This window comes from Olea europaea, chromosome 10, assembly GCF_002742605.1.
Source record: "Olea europaea var. sylvestris chromosome 10, O_europaea_v1, whole genome shotgun sequence".
Classification (NCBI taxonomy): Eukaryota; Viridiplantae; Streptophyta; class Magnoliopsida; order Lamiales; family Oleaceae; genus Olea; species Olea europaea.
The window spans coordinates 12375947-12400053 of NC_036246.1; the positions used below are offsets into that span (position 1 = coordinate 12375947).

Below are 24107 nucleotides of genomic sequence, written 5' to 3' on the forward strand. Positions count from 1 at the left end.
GGTGAGGTTTCTGTAATTTGGGACTTTTACGGGTTCGTCCTTGGAGAGGAGACAGAGGAAGATGGCAAAGATGGTGGAGTGATGAAGACCACAGAAAAACGACAAAGAAGGAGGTTTCTCTTTGGTTTTGGAATCATATGTTGGGGTGAGAGACGTGAGAGAAGAGGTTTCTCTGGAGGGTATTGAGGTTTGCAGATTTTAGTAAGGACGTATTAATTACGGTTTATGTGAGATTTAATTCATTTTAATGCATTAATCTAATTTTTTTCGTTTCCAGCGTATTGAGCCTAATTTTCCCTTTTGAAATTTTAGCACTTTAATTCATGTGCAAGGCAAATTAGAGATAATAGTGTTACTTTTTCAAAAAGTAGCAGAATATTTAAATTTTAGCACCTTGATTTGTATGCAAGACAAATAAAGTGTTATACTATTCCACTTTTTAATGTAAAGCGAAGTTTGAATTTATATTCATATTTGCATTTTCACAAATTTTTGTGTGCTTCTACTTAATCGATCAAAAGTTGAACTTTCATATATACCAACTCAAAATCATTAATTGAAAGAGAAATTTTCATATGTACTAACCCCAGACACAAAAATAAATAAATAATAAAAAAAATAAAAATTATCAAATTCTTAGTTTTGCAGCAGTTTAAATATATATAAAGAAGTTCATAAATCTATGAGATTAGCTTATATTTGCTTTCCTTTTAGTGAATAATAAAAATCTGAACTATTTGAATCAAAATTCAGAAATTACTAATTTATAGATTTTTGTTGATTGTTTGTAGATTTTGAGAATAAAATACACAAGATTCTATGAAAATTGTAGTAGGAGTCATCAATTTGTAATTTTGATCCATGGCAAGAATTACGGTTTGGAATTTTTTAATTTTTTTAAGAAAGTTTTGATGGTTTCTGTCGTTGGGTTAACGCTTTCGGGCTTTCTGTTTTACGGCTTGAAAGTTGAATAATAATGTAAAAAAGGTTGAACTCCAACCTTGAGAGCTCCCATCGTCCCGCCCTTTAAGTATCGCGAGGGTGGTAAATCGCGGAACGTACCCCAACAAGTTAGAGAACAAGAACTTGTCCGTACACTTGAATAATAATATATAAAATACATCATAAGGTGCAAGTTTGTGTATTTATTTTCAACCCCATGTTTTATGCTGAGTTTTTAGAATGTCTTGATTTTAAAGGTACTAGTGTAAGTTGCTCATTCTTGAAAAATGAGTTTTTTTTTTTTTTTCCTCGAAAATTTCTTGTTGCAAATTGATTTTTATAAGAATAACTTATTCAAATTAGTTTAGGAAAATGATGATAATTCAATATTTAGCTCAATTCATTTTCAACCACAACATTCTTTTGATAAAATAATTTTACATGTACATCCACAATAACCTTACCCTCTTCAAAAAAATACTTTTCACAAAAATATTTTCTCAAAAATACTACAAAGAACAGACCCTCGGATTGGTTGAATAAAACAACACTTGATGCTATTTAGCACCAAGGGCAATAAATAGCATTACTCTAATAAGGGTCGTGAACTAAAATCATTATTGCTAGAATAATGCTATTTAGTGCCACTGGAGTTACATCCCCGATTTAGGTGGCATTTAAATGATTGGTGAAATTAAATAAGTCACTTAATTTCACCTTTCATTCGACCTATCATCTAACGCTATCTAGACTGGAATTGTAACTCCAATGAGATTACATAGCATTAACCTCCTTTACACCGAGGATGAGGTAAACAAAGGTAATTCAATATTTAGATGCACTGGGGAACTAACAAGTTTTGGTAGATATCAATTGATGGTTTAGAACCACAAAACCCATAGCAGTTAAAGCTAAGAATAGAATCCGGTAGTAAGCGTTCCACCCCTGGAAATGAAGTGATATTCATACATACCACAGTCAGGCCCCTTTCATTGTTACATAGGCCTCTTACACTTCCTATAGATTACTCTGTGTAAAAAAGCTAAGAATAAATAACAGAATCAAAAGCAGGTCCATTTCAGATGGCAAGCACCAATTCAAGCAATTTCTAACACAGTATAACTTGATTAGTTCAAGTGTTCAAGATGAAGCGCCAGTTCCAAGATTGATTTCAGCTATCTAAAATAAAATCTCTGATTTGCACAGAGATCATATGTTCTGGGGGCTTCAGTAAGTTTCTTGAATTACATTTGTGAGATATAATATTTCTATCCGGCAAAGAATGAAGTAAAATATGGCCTGAAATAACAGGATAACACATAAATTTTAGAAAAGGCCTAAAATCATAGTGCACCAGATCAAGTGCCAATATCTGGCAATCTATTGCAGCAACAAAATAGCAAAAGCCATAATAGAATAATATTTTTAATGGTATCATCCACTTCAAGAAACTGTGAAGAAAAGACTTTATTCTGCAGGCTGCATCGATTGCACATAAGTAATGTACTACAATAGCAGAGATCGAAAATTATTTAAGTCTCAAGAAGACACTTGAGTGGGGGCGAGGGGGAGGATTTTTTCATTTATTGGTGGAACAATGACAGTAAAACCAAACCAAAGATAATCAGGAAATATAAATAAAGTTAAAGCTAGTGCAAAAAGTACCTGAAAGTCCATTAAAAGATCTTCCTTCTTACCTTCAGCTTGAAAACCAAGAAGAACCAGTCACGATTAGAAACATCAATATCAAGCCATAGTTCACCAAGCTATCTAATTCCTTCATCATTTCAATCCTTCCAAGAATAGCATTCCATATGCGTGTAACAGGACAAGTAGCATGTTTATCCTGTAGCACGCGTTCTTTCCCTCATAAGTTTCACATGCGAAGAACTGAGTAGTCAAGTGACAAAAACAGACTTTGAGTACACATCATCTAATAGGAAGAATGTAGAGCTCTTACAGTTATGTTAGAGTCAATCAATTCTTGTGGAACATCAGAAATTTTTAGTCTTCTCTGTTCCACCTCATCTGACTGATCCAGGGAAATTTCAGCTTTAGATTTAGAGTATTTGACTGAGAAGGCTCGGTAAGGTGAATCAGTGTGGATTGTTTCCATGACTGAACCAAAGAAGTTGGTCACAGGTACCTAGTGAGAGCAGCAGAGGCAAATTAGAAAGTTAAATCTCAGATATCGAATGGTTATCTAAATCACCAACTTGTACACTAAGGGTCCGTTTGATTGCAAGAATGAAATTTGGGTGAAAAGAAAATGAATTTCAGAAAATTGAATTGCCTAAAACTTGTTTTCCTGGGAATTCTCAATTAAATGTGTTTAATTGATATAATTTTCCACCTGGAAAATGTTGAAATTTTCTATCTTTTGATGTTTGTTTTGTTTTGTTTTGTTTTCATGAAAAGTTGTCAATTAAAGGGATTACAATTGGGAATAGAATTTGTTCCAATTGCCCCAAAAAAAAAAAAAAAAACAACCCTAGCTGGAAAACCAATTCCCATGGGTTTGGTGGGAATCGATTTTTCACAAAACCAAGGAAATTGGTCACGTGGGGGTGGGGTGGGTTGGGGGGGGGGCCGAGGAGGAAAAGGAATTGCAAGAAAGTTTTGCAATCAAACAAGCCCAAAAGGTGGAAAATTGAGCAAATCAAACAGGCCCAGAGAGCCTATTTGAGCCCCATTTTCTTGACAAAATGCATTTTGATGGAGAATGTGTGGTTAAAAAATAAGGAAAAGTTTTGGATTTGCCCGTAATATTATTTTAATGAAGAATGTGTGATTGAAACTAACAAAGAAAAAAAACGTATTTTGGAAATAATGAAGACCAAACAAGGGCTAATATGTTAAAAGCCACTTATTCATGAGTTAAATTTTAGTAGTAAAAGAGAGAAGCTACAGAAAGTTCTGTTATAATAATCCAACAGATTTCTACAGAACTTAATCATTTTGAACTAGTAACTTTATAGCATATATGGAAAAGCCATTTACATGGTGGCATCAGCAAATAAAAGCAAAATAAGCAGAAAGAGAGAGAAATGAAATGTGATAATGGCAAGTACATGGATTTTGTGTAATTAAATGAAACAAATTATTTTCCAATCAGGGATCTGAACTTCATACCTCCTCCAACAGTCGGCCATAAAGATCTGTTCGATAATATGCAGTTGACATCAACAAGTTTGAATTATAGGAATTAAAAAGGCTGCGAAAACAGGAGTAAATTTCAAAAATCATGATCCAAAATTCCAAGTTTCAGAAAAGGTTGAAGAGTTATTGGCCTAAAGAACGATAAATAACAAAATCATAAGTTTGCCCCAATTTCAGAGAACGAAAAACATATGAATAATATTTGTAGAGTATGAGCATCTCCCCCACGAACACAATTCTTGACCAAAAGTTGAAAGGGGACATTAAAGACACCAAGATTTTTTGCCATTGAGTTGAGATGAATTTGAAAGATCAAGGATCACCCAGTGGTCAGATACATAAATTAAATTCTGCTCGGTTCCATCTCAGAAAAATGATATTCTGATTCAAAAGACGAGAAATATCATATGCAAACTTGGAATAGATTAACTTGTTTGATTCAGAAGTTACTTAGCAGGAACACCCATAGTTATTTTAGGTCAACGGCAACCCACATCAATTGGTAGTAGAAGTAGTGATCCAGACTTTCTTTTTCTGTTTGATTATATAATATTCAGGAAGAAAGAGAAAATAGGAATTATCCTGAAAAACAGCTGCTCTCTCTGTCATAAAATTCCCTTCAGCCTCAAGGAAATAACCTGTTTGCTATGTACTAACATCATTACACAGAAGGCAAGGACATTGATCCAGTTGAATTATAAAGATGTTTAAAAAGGTTTGAATTGACCTTATACTGAAAACTCATTCCTACCCACAATTACTTCAAGTGTTCTCTTTTTTTTTTCCCAAGAAAATACTTAAAATGGGTAAATAATAGAGTAAATCAAAATTTTAAAGTCCTTTGTACAAGCTCTATAAATGTCAAAAAAACAGAAGGCATGATTTTAAAAGATCCTTCTTCAAAAAAAATAGAAATGGAAATAATAGTGTTGAATATTTTGTCAAAAACAGCCTTGCTCTTACATTATGAAACTCAGATGTCAAGGACACTTGTGTTAAAAAAATCTCACTCGACCAAGAACTTATAGGAGGAATATCACGATAGTGGCATGAAAAAATGACATCAAATTAAATCTTTTTACATACCTGCTCAATGAGGCATTGTCATACATATTTAGCCTCTCAAAGAAAGCAAGGGTATAAAATGTGAATCGATCTACAACAGATACACCAACCTGTATCAAAGAAGCAAAGAAGGGCGTGTAATTATCCAAAAGTTTAGAACTGGCAGAGAAAACAAAAATCACAACAATCTGCAGCATCCAATAATTATCAACATCCAGTCAAACTACAGGAGGATAATGGTGGTAATCAGCACTTACATCAGAGTCCAAGTGATGAGAATATGAATTCTCTCCTTTCATGCTACTTCCAATAGCCAAAACGCCAGGCGATTGGAGCTGTAATGGAAGACACACACCCTTTTACATTCAATAACTACTAAAAAGGAAAATTTCATGCTGGTGACAAGATTGGAGTCGAAGAGAAAATGATAAACAAGAACATAAGATGAAAAGAACTGGGAAGATGATGATTATGATCATCATAATCGTTGTCACCATCACCATCACCATCAACCCAGTACTCTAGCTAAGAAAGAAATACTATGCCAAACCCTTCCCTCCCTCTTCCCCTCTTGTTTACCTGATCAATTGATCAAGAAGTACATACCAAGGACATGTTTGGCTAAGCTTAAAAAATTTACGTACCCCTACCATACTACAAGATAAGTAACTTTACTTTAAGGTGAGAAATAGGTAACTTATCCAAACATATTTGGAAACAAAAAATTTACTTAAAATTAAGTTTATTAAGTTTTAAGCTTTCTCAAAACATGCTTTAATTCCTCAAAGATTAAAAAAATTGATAAAGAAAATCTGAATCACGCAAATGGTTCTTATTATCAAACTATGGGAACCCATAGCAAGGCAAAGGAGAGATGCATCTTAATAATTGGACACTTCTCCTAATAATCTCACAGTAGAAAGTTACTAAAGAGAAACAAAGGTTGAGCCAAAGATAGAAGGCCTAGAACACCAGTAAAATGTTTTATCTTCATTTCAGGCATGTGATGGACGGTATGGGCCTACAATGTTCCCCTACATGAACTACAACATGAACCAGATAGTGCTCAAAAGGAATATTCATTCTTGTTGTGCATGTGGCTCATACAGAGTGGAACACAAGTCCTAAATCAAATGGGCCGATGCCGGTGCGGAGCGGAGCGGAGCGATGGCATTGGCCTTGTGCGGGTTTAATTCACTGTCTCGTTGTTAGGGACACTTAATGGGTTGGGGGTGCGGGGGCAACGGCCCCGCGGTACGGTATAGGGGTATTTTCTGTACGGGCCTTAAAGTCTTAAATGGACCTAGGCTAAAGTTAGTATAAATAATATGTTGTAACCCTATTTTTCAGAACTGAATAAAGAAATCTCCGCTTCGCTCTTGTGGACGTAGGCACACCGCCGAACCACATAAAATTCTTGTGTTGATTTTGGTTTTCATCTCTTTAATATTGCGCATAAAATCCAACAATTCTAATGCACAAAAGCACACACGGGGAGAGACTATAAACAGAGCAGTTAGACGTGCATTAAAGTCAAATAAAAACTTACAGCACTATCAAACATCACAATAAGAAGGAAGAAGGTTCTCACCTGAGAAAAAAGAGTGGAAGCTTGGCAAGTATCCACCATTATCAGGAGCTCCTTAAATCTGATAAATGAAACACGATTGAGAAGACAATGTCATCATACGACAGTGACTAGTTCAAATTGGATTTGACTGACTAATATAAAGATGCAATTAGAAGAACCTTACTTAAGTAAATCTTAGAATCCTTAAAAATTCAGCATCTAAATGTTCTAGAACCTAATCTCAAGTTCTAAATGACTGCCAAAGAAACTTTACATGATTACAAGGTGCTCATGGAATCTACCAAGAGCCTTGGCTTAGAAAATTTAATTTCCCGAATTTCATTTTCAAACAATAAATAACATAATGTAAAAAGTAAATTAAAAAGAAGAATACAAGTTAGCTGAAATCTCACCTGCGCTTTTCTTTCATTTGTTTCACGGCATCAGCCAAATCATGACTTTGGAGCTCCTCTGAATCCTGAAATTTTAAAAATTCGTCTCCACCATGCCCAGTCATGTATAGAAGTATGTGACTCCCTTCATCACTTAGAAGACGTTTTGACCTTGGAACAGCCGTTTCATGGCGCCCAGTTAATACTCGCAAAAAATTTTCTACAGTCACTTCATAACCTCGATAATCTACCTGAACTTTTGGAGGATACCATAATTAGAGAAATATTTCGAGCACAAATGGTCAATTTTTATTTTAAATAAAACGGAAAACTTCACATGTATATCTAGACTCCATATACATATAGGTTAATCAAAAGCTGCGGTCAGTTGGGGATATGGGGGTTGAGTACTGGGTAGAGGAAATTTTTAGATTTGACCAAAATGTAGCAATTGTAAATTTTAACACGATTTAGATTCTTTTGCCGAGTGGTGTGAGAGCAATCCATGCAGTTCCTTAGTTAAGAGGAAAGGCAATAGCAGCAGCTTTTGCCATAAACAGTAAACCACATTTCCAAAAAAATGTTCAGTCATAAGTGTTAGCCATCATTGTATATCATTTGCTCTTCAAATGCTGAAACAGCAGAAATATTGATTCCTAAAAATTATGCTCACATGATGAATTATCAGCAGAACCATCCGTAAAAGCAAAATGTTTTAAACATTAGTTTGTGTAATGCAATATATTAGTGAATTAGATAGCGGTTACAGACATCCATCTCTTATAACTTGTCTGGAAGTATGGATCAACGAAGCCACCCTAGAAACGGAATATTAAGGAAATACCACAATCTTAACATTTATCCTGTTAACAGAGCATATTAACATTTTTGTAATTCATTCCAAGATGGACCGACGCGTTTTACAATTATTCAGAATCAAACTCAATGAGAATAATATTAAAAATAACAGCACTATTTAGTTTTCTGGAGGAAAGCATAAGGTCATTTATAATAGACAATACACACCTCGACATTATCTCCATACAGGTTGAGCCTGTGGTTTTCATTGTTGAAGACCTGGGCAGGGTACTTGTTCCGAGCATTGCAAGCCATGTCATCAGCCAGCATGAGAATTATCCTCTCATCAGGTATTCCTAACCTCTTAACCGTTCTGCAGAAAATATAAACAGTAACAAAGCAGGCAAATTTTTCATTTTATTCACTTTTTGAAAACATTAAATACAGGTATACAAAATGAAGACAACAATAAACTATAAATAGACAAAGAAGAAGCAACCTCAGTTACCTATACAAGGATAACGTATTAGCCATGTGTCTATAATTAAACCTGAAAGATAACACATCACCAATGTGAGCATATTGAATCATCGACTTTCAACAGGCACGCAGCTTATGATTAATTGCCAGTTATTCAATTCTTTTTTTTCTGAAATAGCAACTTATATTTTATTTTCAAAACATTCAGCAACTCATAAGTTCAAAATACATTTAAAAAAAAATGAACTGATCCCACTTCTTGGTTGTAGGAAAAACTGAAACCATATTTCCGACTAGAACTTTACCTATTTTCTAAAAGTATCTAAAATGTCTAGTTAATATCAAATACTTGAAATGAAATCCTAGTCCACTACTCCTAGCGTATCCAAACTGCTATAAAATGCTTTTTTCTTGTACATATCGTTAGAAGTCATTCATTAATTTGCTGCAATAATTTCTAGGGAACAAAGGTGAAAAGGAACGAACTTTAATAAACTATACACAAACGGGTGAACTGAGTGAGAGTACAATACCAAAAGCGGGAAGTGCAGACAAGAACAGCCCAATTGTTCGTGTGCATTGTGGTAGCCGTAGACGAGGAACCGAAAGCAATAGACGGGATCGCATTGCAGAAAAACAGAAGAAAAATCGAGATTAACGTCGTCGATTTGAACGAGCTGTCCATTTTCGGTTGAAAGAAAAACAAATTCTTTCAGCAATCGCTCAATTACTGAATTTCTGCAATTGTTTCTCCCCTGTCATCGATTTCTTTCTGCAATTGCTCGCTTTTCAGCAACACAAATGATCTTTTTTTTTTTTTTTTTTTTAATCGTTTCTTTGGTTATATTAGGAAATTGAGTTGATTGTTCCAATGTCACCGAACATATGTTCCTGTTTTTTATTGTTTCCGAAATTTAAAATATCGAGTTTTGATCACTGAAGTCAGATGGATGGTTTTCATTAATTTGAGCGTTAGATGACTAGAATGATAAAATTAGACTTACTTTGATCATATTTGAAAGGAGTATGCTAAATGTATCTAATTTTTTTTATCTAATACTTTACATATACTCACAATATGGGTGTGGAGATCACATGTTGAGATTATTTTATTCATGCGGGATCCACGTGCTTGTAAGTGTACGTAAACCATTTGATAAATCAAATTATGTACACTTAAAATTATCATTTTAAAATGGTAACATTGTAAATTTACAATTTCAACAAAACAAATATTTATAATAATTAAATCTAAAACTAAAAAACAAAACAAAACAAAACCACACCCACCCATTCTCATCTCCTTCTTCCTGAACCCCTCACTCAAAAACCAAAACCACCCACATTTAGCTGTCAACAGCCACCGCCATCTCCTCAACCTCCAATCCCAACACACATCGAAACTAGTAGCTCCCTCAAGCAACGTCACCATTACCAGTCGCTATCGCCTCAACCTCCAGACTTTTATCACGGAGAGGGGCCAGCAGTAGTGCTCGCCTTTGAGCAGTTCATGTTCAACTTTAAGCTCTTGTTTGTTTTCGATTTTTAAGTAAAAATGTATTTTGAAATAGTTAATTGATGAAGAATGTGTGGTTAAAAATTAAGAAAATATTTCAGTTTTACGTATAATATTATTTTATTGAAAAATTTGTGATTGAAAATAAGGGAGGAAAAATGTATTTTGAGAAAAATGGGTATTAATAAGGGCTAAGACTAGGGGGATGTCCTCAATTGAGATTGCAATGGATTTTAAAAGTCATTCTAAATTTAGGTATTTTCAATTGAGATTTTATTGGATTTTAATTAAATTCATTAAAATTTAGGTGTCCCTAATTGAATTTTTAATGAAATCCTTTAAAATTTAAGTATTCTCAATAATTAGTGGATTTATAAAGATTTTATTAATAGAAGGATTTTAAAAGATTTGAATGGATTTCAAACTTAAAAATACATATAAGTAAATTTTTTGAAATTTCACTATATATGATGAGATTTTTATGAAATTTGTAAGAATGTATTTAAATCCACCATATTCATTCGAATTTATAATCATTTAAAATTCATCAAAATCTAAGTTGAGAACACCAATTATCATCCTAATCAAACCTTCACGCCACTGCCACCTTTGCCATCGCCTTTCCTCACCGTCAACACCTTCATTCAATAGCACTACCACTTACACCACATCAATGGCAAATTCTATAAGACAAATCTGATTTCAAAATTTGTTTTGCACTTCAAATCTGAAACACAAATATGATAACTCGAAAGCTGAAAAATAGCAGAGTGAATTATAGAAAGAAATTGAAAATAAAGTACCCTAATCACAATCTAGGGTGTTTGATTTGAAGGAATTGTTGAGAGCTTTAGCCGAGGTTTTGGTGAAGGGAAGACGGTGGTGTTAGTCGGCCTAGGTGACGATGGTGGTTGACGACCCGAATGATAGTTACGGTGGGCAACCTGGGTGCGGTGGCAACAATTTTAAGACAAGGGAATGTGATTGTATGGAGATGGACAAGAAAGAAATGGTTGGGGTGCATGGGTTGTTTCTTCATCCTTTTTTTTTTAATTATTTAATTATTTTAATTTATGTAAAAAAACCTTTCAATTCACCCATTTACCCTCTAACACATTAGTCAACATATGGTTAGACCGTGGACTTTTGATCAACTAACGATCAAATTAACGGAAACCATCAATTTGAGCATCAGGTTAGAATTTTTTAAAGGTTTGGTATCTTGAGTGGCACGAATGAACGGTTTGAATCAAGTCTGCTAATAAACGAATTTTTTTATACTTTGTCTACAATTTTCATTAATAGAGGGATTTAAAAAGATTTAAATGGATTTCAAGCTTCAAAATATATGTAACCAAATCTTTTGAAATTTCACCATATTTGACGAGATTCTTATGGAATTTGTGAAAATCTAATTCAAATCCACGAAATTTATTAAGATTTATAATCTTTTAAAATTCATAAAAATTTTAGTTGAGGACACCGTCAATAGTGTTTTTTTACAACTAAATAAAAAGACTTAAAAAATAAATAAAAATGAAAGAATGAAAATACTCAATAGCTCGAGAGTTGGCAACAGAATGGTGCATAAAAGGGCCACATTTAGAGCAACTCCAATGAGGTCGTTGATTACAATAAAAATTGTGTCACATCAATTCAAAATACTAACATAATAAGGAAAAAACGAATGATGTCTTGAGGCCATACTTGATATTCTACATTCTTTCTTGTGAACGTAGTCTACAATTTGTCCAATCGATATCCCCATTAGAGATATTCTTCTCTCCATTCCTATTCCAACGAATAAGCAAAACCAATTCGTCTCTCAATCCGGAAGAAAAACACTGATAGATTTTAGAATTTCATTAATTCATGTAACAATGTCATAAAAACTTTATTAGAAAACTACAAGATTTAAATGGATTTCAAGCTTAAAAAATATATGTAACCAAATCTTTTGAAATTTCACCATATTTGACGAGATTCTTATGGAATTTGTGAAAATCTAATTCAAATCCACAAAATTTATTAAGATTTATAATCTTTTAAAATTCATAAAAATTTTAGTTGAGGACACCGTCAGTAGTGTTTTTTTTTACAACTAAATAAAAAGACTTAAAAAATAAATAAAAATGAAAGAATGAAAATACTCAATAACTCGAGAGTTGGCAACAGAATGGTGCATGAAAGGGCCACATTTAGAGCAACTCCAATGAGGTCGTTGATTACAATAAAAATTGTGTCACATCAATCCAAAATACTAACATAATAAGGAAAAAGCGAATGATGTCCTGAGGCCATACTTGATATTCTACATTCTTTCTTGTGAACGTAGTCTACAATTTGTCCAATCGATATCCCCATTAGAGATATTCTTCTCTCCATTCCTATTCCAACGAATAAGCAAAACCAATTCCTCTCTCAATCCGGAAGAAAAACACTGATAGATTTTAGAATTTCATTAATTCGTGTAACAATGTCATAAAAACTTTATTAGAAAACTACTTATTTTGGATTGGTTGATATCTTTTACGCTTGTAAAGAGACTAAAAAATAGTAATAGATACGGCCATTTAAGAAAAATTCTCAAATCAAAATTCACTTGCATTCTTGCATATAAATTTAACAATTATATATATAAATAAAGAGATGTCGAAAATAAGTAAACTGAAAAGTTAGTAGACTTGTGTGTGTTTTTATCAAAAACCAAAATCCTGTATTTATAAGGTAGAATCAGGAATACAACAGTAATAATTTCTAGGGCTGCAGAGGTAAAATTGTCATTCACTAACAGACCCTAATAATTACCATTTACAACACTTTTCCTTTGAATGACACATTACAAAATATCTACCTCGTTAAAATCTCGTTTGATAAAAATTCAATGGGAAAAAATCAAACGAATGAAAAAGTTCATAGTTATTTTGGAGTTTTAAAAATAAATGCTGCCTCATTAAAATTTGCTAGGAAAAGATAAAACCTAAGCGAAAGAAAAAGAGTACAGCTACATCTCCTGATGTTGATCACTAAAAATCTTTGAGTCGACTCATTTCAATCTCATGAACTAATTTCTTGAATGTAAATGTTGACAGTGCTTTTGTGAATAAATCGACTACATTGTCACTCAAGCTAATTTGTTAGGTATCGTTGTCGCCATTCTTTTGAAACTTATGTGTATGAAAGAATTTTCGAAAAATATGTTTCGTCATGTCACCTTTGATATAGCCTCTTCTAAATTGTGCAATAGAAGTTGCATTGTTTTTATACAAAATTATTAGACTATCTTTTGTTGAAATTAACCCGCATGTTATTTAGATATAATGGGTCATATTTCTCAACCATAAACATGCTCAGCCTGCTTCATGGATTGCAATAGTTTCAAAATGATTTGAGGATGTAATTGTTGGGGATTGCTTCATAGATCTCGATGATATAAATAATCCTCCACGTGTAAACACATATCTTGTTTGTGATTTAGCTTTATGTGGGTTAGTTAGATAACTTGTATCTACATATCTCACTAAAGCAGATCTCGACTTTTGAGAATAAAATAATCCCAAGTCAATAGTACCCTCTAAGTGACGAAAAATATGATTAACACTTCTGAGAATAAAATAATTGGTGTAAAGCTATATTTTGCCAGGAAATTTATAGAAAAAAGTTATGTCAGGTCGAGTACAATTTGCAAGATAAGTTAATGCTCCAATTGTACTAAGATAAGGTACTTTAGGATCAAGAACCTTTTTTTTCCATCTTCAAGTAAACGAAATAGATCCATTTTCACATCAAGTGATCAAACAACTATATGTGATTCCAATGGATGTGCATTATCTATATAAAATGTTTACTTTTTCTGTACACGTAGATTAATGAACAAATAATTAATTTGCGAAATATTCTATCTGCAATCCGAGACAAAATGTGATTTTTCCCAAATCTTTCATGTCAATTTCGTTTTTCAAATAATCGGTAGTCTTGTTGAACTCTTCAAAAGTTCCAATTAAATTTAAATTATCAATATAAATTGTCACAATTACAAATCCAATATTTATTTTTCTTTATGAAAACACATGGGCAAATATCGTTATTTTTAGAACATTCCTTTAACAAATATTCACTAAGACAATTATACCATATGCGTCCAAATTTTTTAATCTATATAATGATATATGCAATTTAATTGAGAATATAGTTCTTGGACATGTATCATTTATTTCTGGCATCTTAAGTTCTCTAGGGGCTTTCATATATGTGTAACCATCAAGTGAACAATATAAATATACAGTTATTACATCCATAAGGCGCATATCAAGCTTTTATGACATAGTCAAACTAATTAAGAATCTAAAAGTGATGGTATCTATTACGGGAGAATATGTTTCTTTGTAATCAATTATTGGCCTTTGTGAGAAATCTTGAGCTATTAGTCATGCTTTGTACCTTGTAATTTCATTATTTTCATTTCTCTTTCGTATAAAAATCCATTTGTATCCAAGTGAATTTACATTTTTCAGATGTCTGAACTATAGGTCCAAATACTTTTCGCTTCTCTAAGGAATTCAGTTCCGCCTGTATTGCTTCTTTCCATTTTGGCTAATCATTTCTATTTTGATAGTTTTTAATTGACTGTGGTTCAGGATCCTCATTTTGTATCATATCAAGAGTCACATTAAATTCGAAAATATTATCTTTAATAACATTAGTTCTTTCCCATAATTTATGAGATAACATATAATTTATTGAAATCTTATTATTTTTCTAGACTTGTGGTTCTTTAGGAACCATATCTTCAATATTTGATTGATCAATCTTTTCTAATGTTATTTCTTATGAAGTTTTTTGGTTGGTTTTTCTTCGGTGCATTTCTTTTTCAAGGTACAGAGTTTTTTGAATTAATTGGTCGACCACGCTTCTGGCATTTTTAGATTGATTTGCCACAGCAGATTGTTGTTCAGGAACCTTAATTTTTGTTGAAATATTTTCTGCTGGTATACATCACTTTGTCACTTTTTTGTGTCAACAAATATATCAGGTAATTGATTTGTAACTCTTTACAAATGAATGATTTTTCAACCTCTTGCTCATATTGATTGCTCGGGGATCAAAGTGATATAGAGTTGTTTCATTCCAAGTAATTTTACCTTTTTTAGGATATAGTTTTTTCCTCCCAAAGTTAAGAAAGACATTTCGTCAAAATGATAATCTACAAAACGTGCAGAAAATAAATCACTAGTTAAAGGTTGAAGATACCTAATAACTGATAGTGAATTAAAACCGACATAAATTTCAAGTTTTCGTTGATGACCCATTTTAATACGTTGTGGGGGTGAAATAAGGACCCGGATAGCACAACTAAAAATCCGTATGTGAGAAATATCATGTTCATGACCAAATGCAAGTTGCAAAGGTGAATATTAATAATATGCAGTTAGTTTAATATGAACCAATGATACAACTTGTAATATGATATGACCCCAAACAGAAGTTGAGAGTTTTATTTTCATAAGTAATGGCCTAACAATAAATTATACACGTTTAATAAACAACTCTGGTAAACCATTTTGTGTATGGACATGCGCAACTGAATGTTCAGTTACAATCTCAATTGACATATACTAATCATCAAATGCTTATGATCTAAATTCAATAGCATTGTCAACGAGAATAGTCTTAATTGAGTAATAGGAAAATTGCAATCGTAATTTTATAATTTGAGCAATTAGTCTAGCAAAAGCTACTTCTCAGTGAAAAGTATACAAACATGTGACCATCTAGTAGAAGAATCAATTAATGCCATAAAATAACGAAATGATCCACATGGTGGGTGTATTGACCCACATATATCTCTATAAATTATTTCCAATAAAGTTAAAGATTCAATATTGACCTTTGCAGTCGAAGGTCTAATGACTAATTTGCCTTGCGAGCAAGCTACACGTGGATAATCATTAGGTAAAAGCATCTTCTGATTTTTTAAGGGATGTCCATGTGAGTTGTTTATTATTCAATGTGTCATTATAGTTTTTGGATGTCCAAGTCGATTATGTCAAAGTATAAAACTTTTTGGGTCAACGAACTTCTAATTAATGACATTTTTTTATTCAATCATTTTTATAAACATATAATAGATGTCAGATGGGAGTGCATGAAATTTTTCTCTAATCTACTTTTGACTAAATATAAAAGAAGTTATGCAAAGATATTCGACATTATTTTCTTGTGTCGTCTCAATATGATATCTATTGCAGCGGATATCCTTAAAATTAAGCAACTTTTTCCTGAATTTGCTAGAATAAAGTGTATCGTCAATATATAATTTTGTATTATTTGGTAAAATAATATAAGCTGCCTGGAGTCTACAACGATATTTGATGCACCTGATATCGTTTTAACATTTCTTTTTTTAATGTTAAGTCCAAAAAATTTTTTTTGTCTTGAAAAATAGTATGTGTAGTTGCACTATCAATCAAGCAGATGTCTTGACAATCCATCATAAATCTATCAATATAACAAAATAAATATATTTAAAAAAGCTTGAATTTAAATTTAAAAGGGTAAACAAAATTCAATACTGTGAAAATAATGATACATAATAAAGTTCAAAACTTTTTTGCGAAAAGTAAAAACATATTTTAAACTAAACCTCTAAAATAAAAGGAAATACTAAAACATAGAAAATAGACAAATCTATATCTTCCATCACACCACCTCCAATTAAATGGTCAATATTTTCATTTGGATTAGCAGACATCCAAATAAGTCACATCAATTGGATTATCATAGTCAGAAAAATTTATTTTCACTTTTTCCTTTCCCTTGATTGATTTTTGGTAGAGATCCACAAGATATTTTGTCGTACGACAAGTACGTGTCCAATGCCCATTCATTCCACATCTAAATTAACTTTCTTCGTGGACCTTTTTGGATGTGCTACTTTCATTCACTTTGTACCTTTTAAAATTAGTGTCTTGTTATTGATAACTTTGTTGATTATTTTGTTTATATTTTATTCCACGTGCACGTCCGTGTTCACGTTCAAATCTGTGTCTACGTCCATATCCTTTCTTGACATTGCATTTGTTTCAAGCAATGCAGTACCATTTCCTTCAGGCAATGATACAGAATCAATTGGACGTAACCCATGATTTTTCATTAGCAGTTCATTATTTTGTTCAACAACAAGCATGCAAGATATAAATTCTAAGTATTTTTTAAAACCACGCTCACGATATTACTGCTATAGAAGGGCATTCAAGGCGTGAAATGTGGAAAAAGATTTTTCCAACATATTTTCATTGGTGATTTTTTCTCCACACAAGGTCAATTTTGAACATATTCTGAACAGTTCAAGATTGTACTCACTAACAATTTTGAAATTTTGCAAATGAAGGTGCATCTACTCATAGCGGGCTTTGAGGAGGACTATAGTCCTCTGATAATTAAATCTCTCAGTTAATTTTGTTCAAAGAACCTGTAGATCTTTCTTAGTGAGATATTCAATTTTCAATCCATCGTAAAGATGATGGGGAAGGAAGATGAGTGCTTTTGTACGATCTTTCAGGGATTCTTTGTTTCCTTCTTTTATTGTCTCTCACAAACTTTTTGAGACAAGATGGTATCATCATCGATTACTCATGATAGATAGTTTTTGCCAGATATATCAAGTGCAACAAACTCAACTGTTATGATTTTTGCCATATGATTAATTACACAATAAAGAAAATACAATTAGTTTAAAAAAATATGATTAAATATCACATAATGATTAATCAATTAGTCAATATCAACAGACATAATCTACGTGTTTTCTTTTAGGGTTAAACACTAAAATAATATCTTTTTCGAAACATATGTTACTTTAGGAGCACATTATATTTTATCATTATTTCTTCAAGAGTAACATATCAATATTCTTTTGGAATATTGAAAATTATAATTTATGCTCTTCAAGTGCAAGTAATGTTGTTTAGGAATATTAATTATAATGTAGCGCTACTTTCGAAATAACAACGAATAATTTATAACAGACAGATCTACAATTAATATTGGGAAAATTGCAGTCGAGATATCAAACATTTCGTTTATTAACAGACTTTGTCCAAACCTTTAGTTTGTGCCACTGGAGGTGCCAAACCTTTCAAAAAGCAGCACCCGAAGTCCAAATGGATGGAAACCGTCCGTTTAACCGTTAGTTGACCAATAAAATTAAACATTGACCAATTTTTTACTAATTGAAAGGGGTAAAAAAGTAAAAGTACTTAACCCTATAATAAAACAATTAAAATAAATAACTAAAACAAAAAAAAAATACTATTCATCTCCTTCTTCACCCACCCGCTGATGTTTACTTGGAAATTGCAGAGAGGTATGTTAATGACTGTCTAAGTTTCTGTAACTCTAAAGTCGGATTTTTCTTTCAGGATTTGACAGAAATCTTTTTTTCCCCACATTTATGTAGCGATAAACCTGATTGTTGCTCCTGGATTTTGATTTGTTTACTAGCTTCAGGAATGACATTTTGCCTAGACCTTCTGATGGAGTCATTGTCCGACATTTATTGTCACTAATTATATTTTAATTGTAGTGTCCCAGATTTCATCATTGGAATAAAAGTAAGATAGATGCAAGTGGGGAAAAATTGAATTTGAAAAAAAGAAAAGAAAAAAAGAAGTCAATTCAAGCCACCTTCAAAGTTTTGGCTGTTATACGTTGGCCGAATCCATATTAATGCATAGTATTTTTTGTTTCTGGCAATTCCTTCTCCATCGCAGCTGACTGTAAAAATTTCAGCGGAGTGGGGTGGGGTGGGGTGGGGAGGTTGTAGAAGACAACCCTTTTTTAATTTCTTTTTTAAATTTTTCTTGATTTTTTTAATTTTTTTTCAATTTATTTAGTAAATTATCAAGTTACTATTTTACCATTCCAATTTAGTCAAAATAAGTCAAAATTTACTTTTCTTGGTCAACTAACGGTCAAACGGACGGTTTCTATCCATTTGAATTTCGGGTGCTGATTTTTAAAAGGTTTGGTACCTCCAGTGGCACAAAATAAAGGTTTGGACAAAGTCTGCTAATAAACGAAAGATTTGGTACCTCGCCTGCAATTTTCCCATTAATATTCTTTTGAAATATTAATTATAATTTTGTGTTACCTCAGGAGCAACAACATGTCATCAATTTGAAATTTATAATAGAACATCTAAAATTATTTCATTAGGTTAAAGACACAATATTCAATAATAGTTGTAAATATTAAAAATTGGTACAATTGTCGTCGCCTTTGGGACTAATCAAATAAGGAATAACTATGTTCACGTAAGTATAATTACCATTTCAACAATTCTGGGCACATAAAAAAAATTATTGTACTATTCTAATCATTAGACTATTGACAAAAACACTTGAATCGTGAAAAACGGAATATGTACAGAGAGAGAATTGAAAAAAATTTGAAGGGACATGAATTAAAAAGGCAAACAATATGATCATTATCCATCATATCAATCCACCATATTTGACTTTCTATCTTTTATATGGGGTCTGTAACGATTATATTTTTCATTCTCATTTTTACATTAATATGTACCAAACAGGACCATGTTAATATCACAACTTGAAGGCTAATATGATTGGAAAGTGCAGAAGAAGATTAACATGAATTGATGTGTATGTATATATAGAAAAATTCATATATTATCAAATTAATTTTTATACACGTGATAGAAAAAAATTACTACCTTCCCAAAACTTTGAAGGATTATGCTTTTCGTGCTGATAACGTGAAAAGAGGAAGGGAGAAGAGTCAATAGACTTATGCGTGTTTATCAAAAACCAAAACTCTGAACTTATAAGGCAAAATCAAGGATTCAACGGTAATAATTACTAAGATTGCAATAGTAAAATTGTCATTCACTAACAAATTCTAATAAACTTACCATTTACAAAATAAAGAATCATTTTTTTCTAAACATAATTTTCAATTAATCGAATCCAAATGTTTTACTGACTTGATCATCGTATTGTCTCATTAAAAAGGGGTGAACAAGGAAGAATTAATTGAACTATAACTAATTAATTTATCTTGGTACATTAAAATGATCGAGTCTATATCCAGATTCAGAATTGCATCTTTATTGTCTAGGCATCGACTGATGCTACAACTCTGATATTCAAACTCCTTAAAAGTATGTAATGGATCTTAAAATACATTTAGCTAAGCATCTTTTGTGAGCGTTTTCCAGTGAAAGCACTCAAACTCGTCTCATAAAAGTTCTAAATACCAATGCACACACTGAAAAGCTTACCAATTATTAACAAATTTGAGAAAAATAAATTAACTCACAACATTTACTTGGGCAAGTGTATGTATTTCCCTCCCAATTTTACATCCCTGGATAAAATTACAAGCCAAAACCAGATGTTACAGAAGCAGTAAATAATTGCATACAGAAGAATACTAGTCATGGTCCTTTTCCACCTCGTTGCTTCTTTTCTTCTAGCACGGTAGCCTCATTCAACATATCAGCTGCATCCTTGTGCATGTCGAGCTTGGCAAGGGCTACTGCCTGCATGTAAAATGCCGTGGACCAATCTGGATAAACGCATTGTGCTTGCATTGCATCTCGAAGGGCAGCATCTGGTTGATCACACATGAGATAACAGAGGCTTCTTCGTGCGTGAACCGTTGGAGAAATCATAGTGCCCACGTCTATGAACTGCACGTATCAACACAATTATTTACTCCATATACGGTTAAAGCAATAACAATCTGTCCTAAACAAATATGTAGGAACTATAGAATAGGATTAGCGAACTAAGCCCATGTTTATAAATTGTTTATTATAGGTCAAAACCGTTTAGAAACACATCCCAAAGTATGAATCCATATTTCAAGTCTTGAGAAACACTTGCCAACCTATCAGAGGGAAAAATGAAATCTTTGTCTAAAGTAATACATCAAGAAGAGCAGATTTGAGAGATGGATATGCAGCCAAGTCAGATAATTGAAGTATATTTGTAGTTAGAAGGGAACATATTGAATCACATTATTTGTCATTGTTGCTAGAGAAGCATTGATGGTGAACTCTTGATATACAGATCACTGTTCATTTTTTTGCCTGAATACATAAAATCACTTTTAGAATATAAGAGCCAAATTGATAATTGCTTCTTGTTTTATAAAAAATGCTGCTAAGAAAATTTAGCATTTAAAGAGATCTTATCTTGATGGGTGAAAGTGTGGAGAAAGGACATAATTAATCAAATGATTTTCTAGTAGAAGAAAAAACATTATATTATGAGGCAGAGGTGCAAATGCACTTTGATTAAAATATTCGAGCAATATATTTTGCAGGTACCTGGGAATAGCAATCAATAGCAGTTTTGAAATCTTTGTCACGGAATGCCAAGTCTCCGCGTTTCCTTGCATCCAACATATCTCTCATTTGTTGAGTCCACTCTTGGAAAGATAACTACAGAAATTGACATCAACATTCATACCTTAAAAATTGAATTATTATAGAGGCATTTACATAGCATCTTATCTAGAATAAATTACCTCATTGGTTCCTTCATCATCTTTATAGTGTGTCATCACCAAAATTTGATGGATGGCTGTGAGATCCATACGTGAACAGGCATCACCCATTGGAGAGAGAGGGTGTTGTGGGGTTGGTGGCGTTTCTGCCTGCTTTGGAATTCCCAGCATCACATGAGAAGGAACCTGCAATCAGCATTTTGATTGTTATCTTAAGAGCAAACAGTTTGCGCATATTTGATATAAAATGCAATCAACATATCCCCAACGTGCACTTTATCACATAACCAGTTTGTAGATATTTAATATGAAATGCAATCAACACATCCCCTATGTGCACTTAACCACATAACTTCCTTTCTTTTTTTCTTTTTTCTTTTTTTTTATTTTTTTTTCATTTAATCACATGGCTTTTGACGAAACCAATATTGCATGCAAGTACCACTCCCATCCCTTGGTCCCCTCCCTCCCTCCCTCCAGGTGGCGAAAGGAGAAAACATATTATCCATTATCCAAGGAACAAAAAATGACACGGACAATCCATTGAAAGAGAGTAAAGAAAAATGGGACTCACATCAGGTTTATTTTGCAGTGGTGCAAGAGTAGAAACAAAATCTTTGGTTTTTGGCCGCTCCCTTGGTTCATATTGCAAACACTGTGAAGCAAGACCAAAAACTACAGTTGCCTCTTCAGTCGAGAAGTTCCCCTCCAAATGGGAATCCATCAGAAGCAGAATATTTTTACCTCGGATCATATCCAGTGCCTGATAGGCACAATATTTCAAACAGGGGAATGAAATCTTATAGGAATCAGATTCAAAAGATCATTCTAATACAAGACAACAAAGTAGTGCTCCTCATAAGTGAATATTAAACTTAAAAGAATTCATTGTCTAATCAACAAGGAATAACAACAAAGCATAAGCAACCTTCATTATTCAATTCTCATTTTCGGGAGTTCAAGTGACACAGTAAGTAAAATAAATAAATAATAATAATAGTTGAGGGAAAATTTCTCGAAGTAGAATACTCTGAAGGACCATCAAATATCATTATCGGGGTAAATACTATGAAAGTGGTTTTCCTGGAAGGTGCGGGGTTTGTAACTTTATCTGGTTAGTATAACAAGGTTTCCTGAAGCAGTTATATACTAAGCCATCCAAAAACATCAATACTAGTTTATTAGTACATGTCACCACTTTTAAACCAGTTGCAAAAGTAGCATTGTCTATTTTGTGACAAGAACTTCCTCAAAACAAATTCCTTAACTCATTTTGGAGATTACCACCCTACAAACTTCAGAAGCTAAATTAATGACAAACACAATAAAACAAGAAGAAAATAGTAATCATATCAACACAAAAGCTGACTTGGATGAGCAGCAGTACAAGAATCCAGAGTGCAAGAATCATACAAGCATGAGATAACAAGTCATTTAAGCATATAAATGATCAAGCGTGTAAATACGCACATGACTTGGAGGGATGTGCTTTCCACTAAGAAGATCCAAAAGAACAGTCCCAAAGCTGAAAGCAACACTTTCTGGGGTGACCCTTCCTACAAGAGATTTTAAGTTATACTAATGCTTGTAAGCAAATTCTAGAAAGATAACAATATTGAAAAGGCAAAAAAGGGGGTCATGCAATCTACAATAGTTCCCGTGCAACATTATCTAGAAAATGCATGATGGAAATAAGTTTACTGGTCCAAATGGAATCATTATACTAGTTTGCATGCATGTGGCAAGTGGTGAAAAGAGGATGTTATGGTAACAATGCATTTTTACATGCACAAAATATATAAGAAAAGCATTAATACAACTTCTGTTTTTGTCAGCCCTAAGAATAATGGTGATGTGGATATTGGGGATTTCAGGCCTATCAAGCTTCTGGGATCTGTGGAAAAGATGATCCCAAAGTGCTTGCTCCAAGACTAGAGAAAAATATTATTACCACTGTGCATGAATCAAAATGCTATATTGGGTATAAGGCAGATCCTTCATGCAGTACTTGTGGCCAAGGAAGTGATGGATGCCAGGTTGCAAAGTGTGAGAAATGGCATGCCGTGAAAAGTTGATATTGAGAAAGCCTAAGAACAAGGAAATTGGGACTTCCTGCTTTTTCGTTGTCAGGATCTAAACAAAATGACTCTCATGGATTAGGTTTTGCATATTTGGGGTAAGAGAATGGAACTCCTTTGGACTTTAATAGCTATAGAGGTTTAAGGCAGATAGCTTCTTTATCCACATTGCTTTACTTGCTGATTATGGATGCTTAAGTGAGTTGTAAATTCTGACTATTTCAAATATATATCCTATCGATCATACAACAAAATTTCAAGATTGTGGGAATAATCCATCTTAAAGAGAAAGGTAAATGCAATATATGCTATAGGCCCATTTAGGCATATGTGTGGCAGATAATTAAACAATAAAAAATTGAATATTACCATTTCTTAGATACTCGGGAGGTGTATATGCAAGATTAGTGCTATAACTTTTACCATCCCTGCTATTTTTCATCAATCCAAAACAGGACAACCGTGGATCACCATTCTGCCAAAGCATCCATCATATAGACATTTTACTCCAATTAAAACATAAAGCCCCTAGATTAGATGCTAACCCGGGGGGGGGGGGGGGGGGGGGGGAG

General features: G+C 32.9%; 1 protein-coding gene and 1 pseudogene across 9 annotated transcripts; both read right to left on the reverse strand.

Moving 5' to 3' along the window:
- Positions 1 to 1784: 1784 nt before the first annotated feature.
- LOC111401261 (putative GPI-anchor transamidase) lies at positions 1785 to 9236 on the reverse strand. 9 transcript variants are annotated; one of them, XM_023028928.1, is made up of 11 exons: positions 8940 to 9236; positions 8435 to 8476; positions 8155 to 8299; positions 7150 to 7379; positions 6758 to 6815; positions 5424 to 5501; positions 5188 to 5276; positions 4075 to 4156; positions 2903 to 3088; positions 2640 to 2788; positions 1785 to 1959 (listed from the first exon to the last, which is right to left on the reverse strand). In XM_023028928.1, exons 1-10 carry the CDS (start codon positions 9089 to 9091, stop codon positions 2642 to 2644), a joined length of 1209 nt encoding a protein of 402 aa, XP_022884696.1. In that variant the 5' UTR covers positions 9092 to 9236; the 3' UTR covers positions 1785 to 1959; positions 2640 to 2641. The 9 variants fall into 9 exon arrangements, with proteins under 9 accessions (XP_022884696.1, XP_022884695.1, XP_022884688.1 ...); XM_023028927.1 differs by having other exon boundaries at positions 1785 to 1971; XM_023028920.1 differs by having other exon boundaries at positions 1785 to 2241.
- Positions 9237 to 20185: 10949 nt separating this feature from the next.
- The window catches only part of LOC111401262, a 6083-nt pseudogene continuing 2161 nt past the window's right edge, over positions 20186 to 24107 (reverse strand).

What these genes read in the sequence shown, in the direction of transcription:
- LOC111401261 (XM_023028928.1), bottom strand. Translation starts at nt 9,091, where the DNA reads ATGGACAGCTCGTTCAAATCGACGACGTTAATCTCGATTTTTCTTCTG. An exon ending in CTTCCACTCTTTTTTCTCAG is followed by an intron (nt 5,502 to 6,757) that starts GTGAGAACCTTC and finishes CTTCCATTACAG; the next exon opens with CTCCAATCGCCTGGCGTTTT. An exon ending in TGATTGACTCTAACATAACT is followed by an intron (nt 2,789 to 2,902) that starts GTAAGAGCTCTA and finishes CGCGTGCTACAG; the next exon opens with GATAAACATGCTACTTGTCC.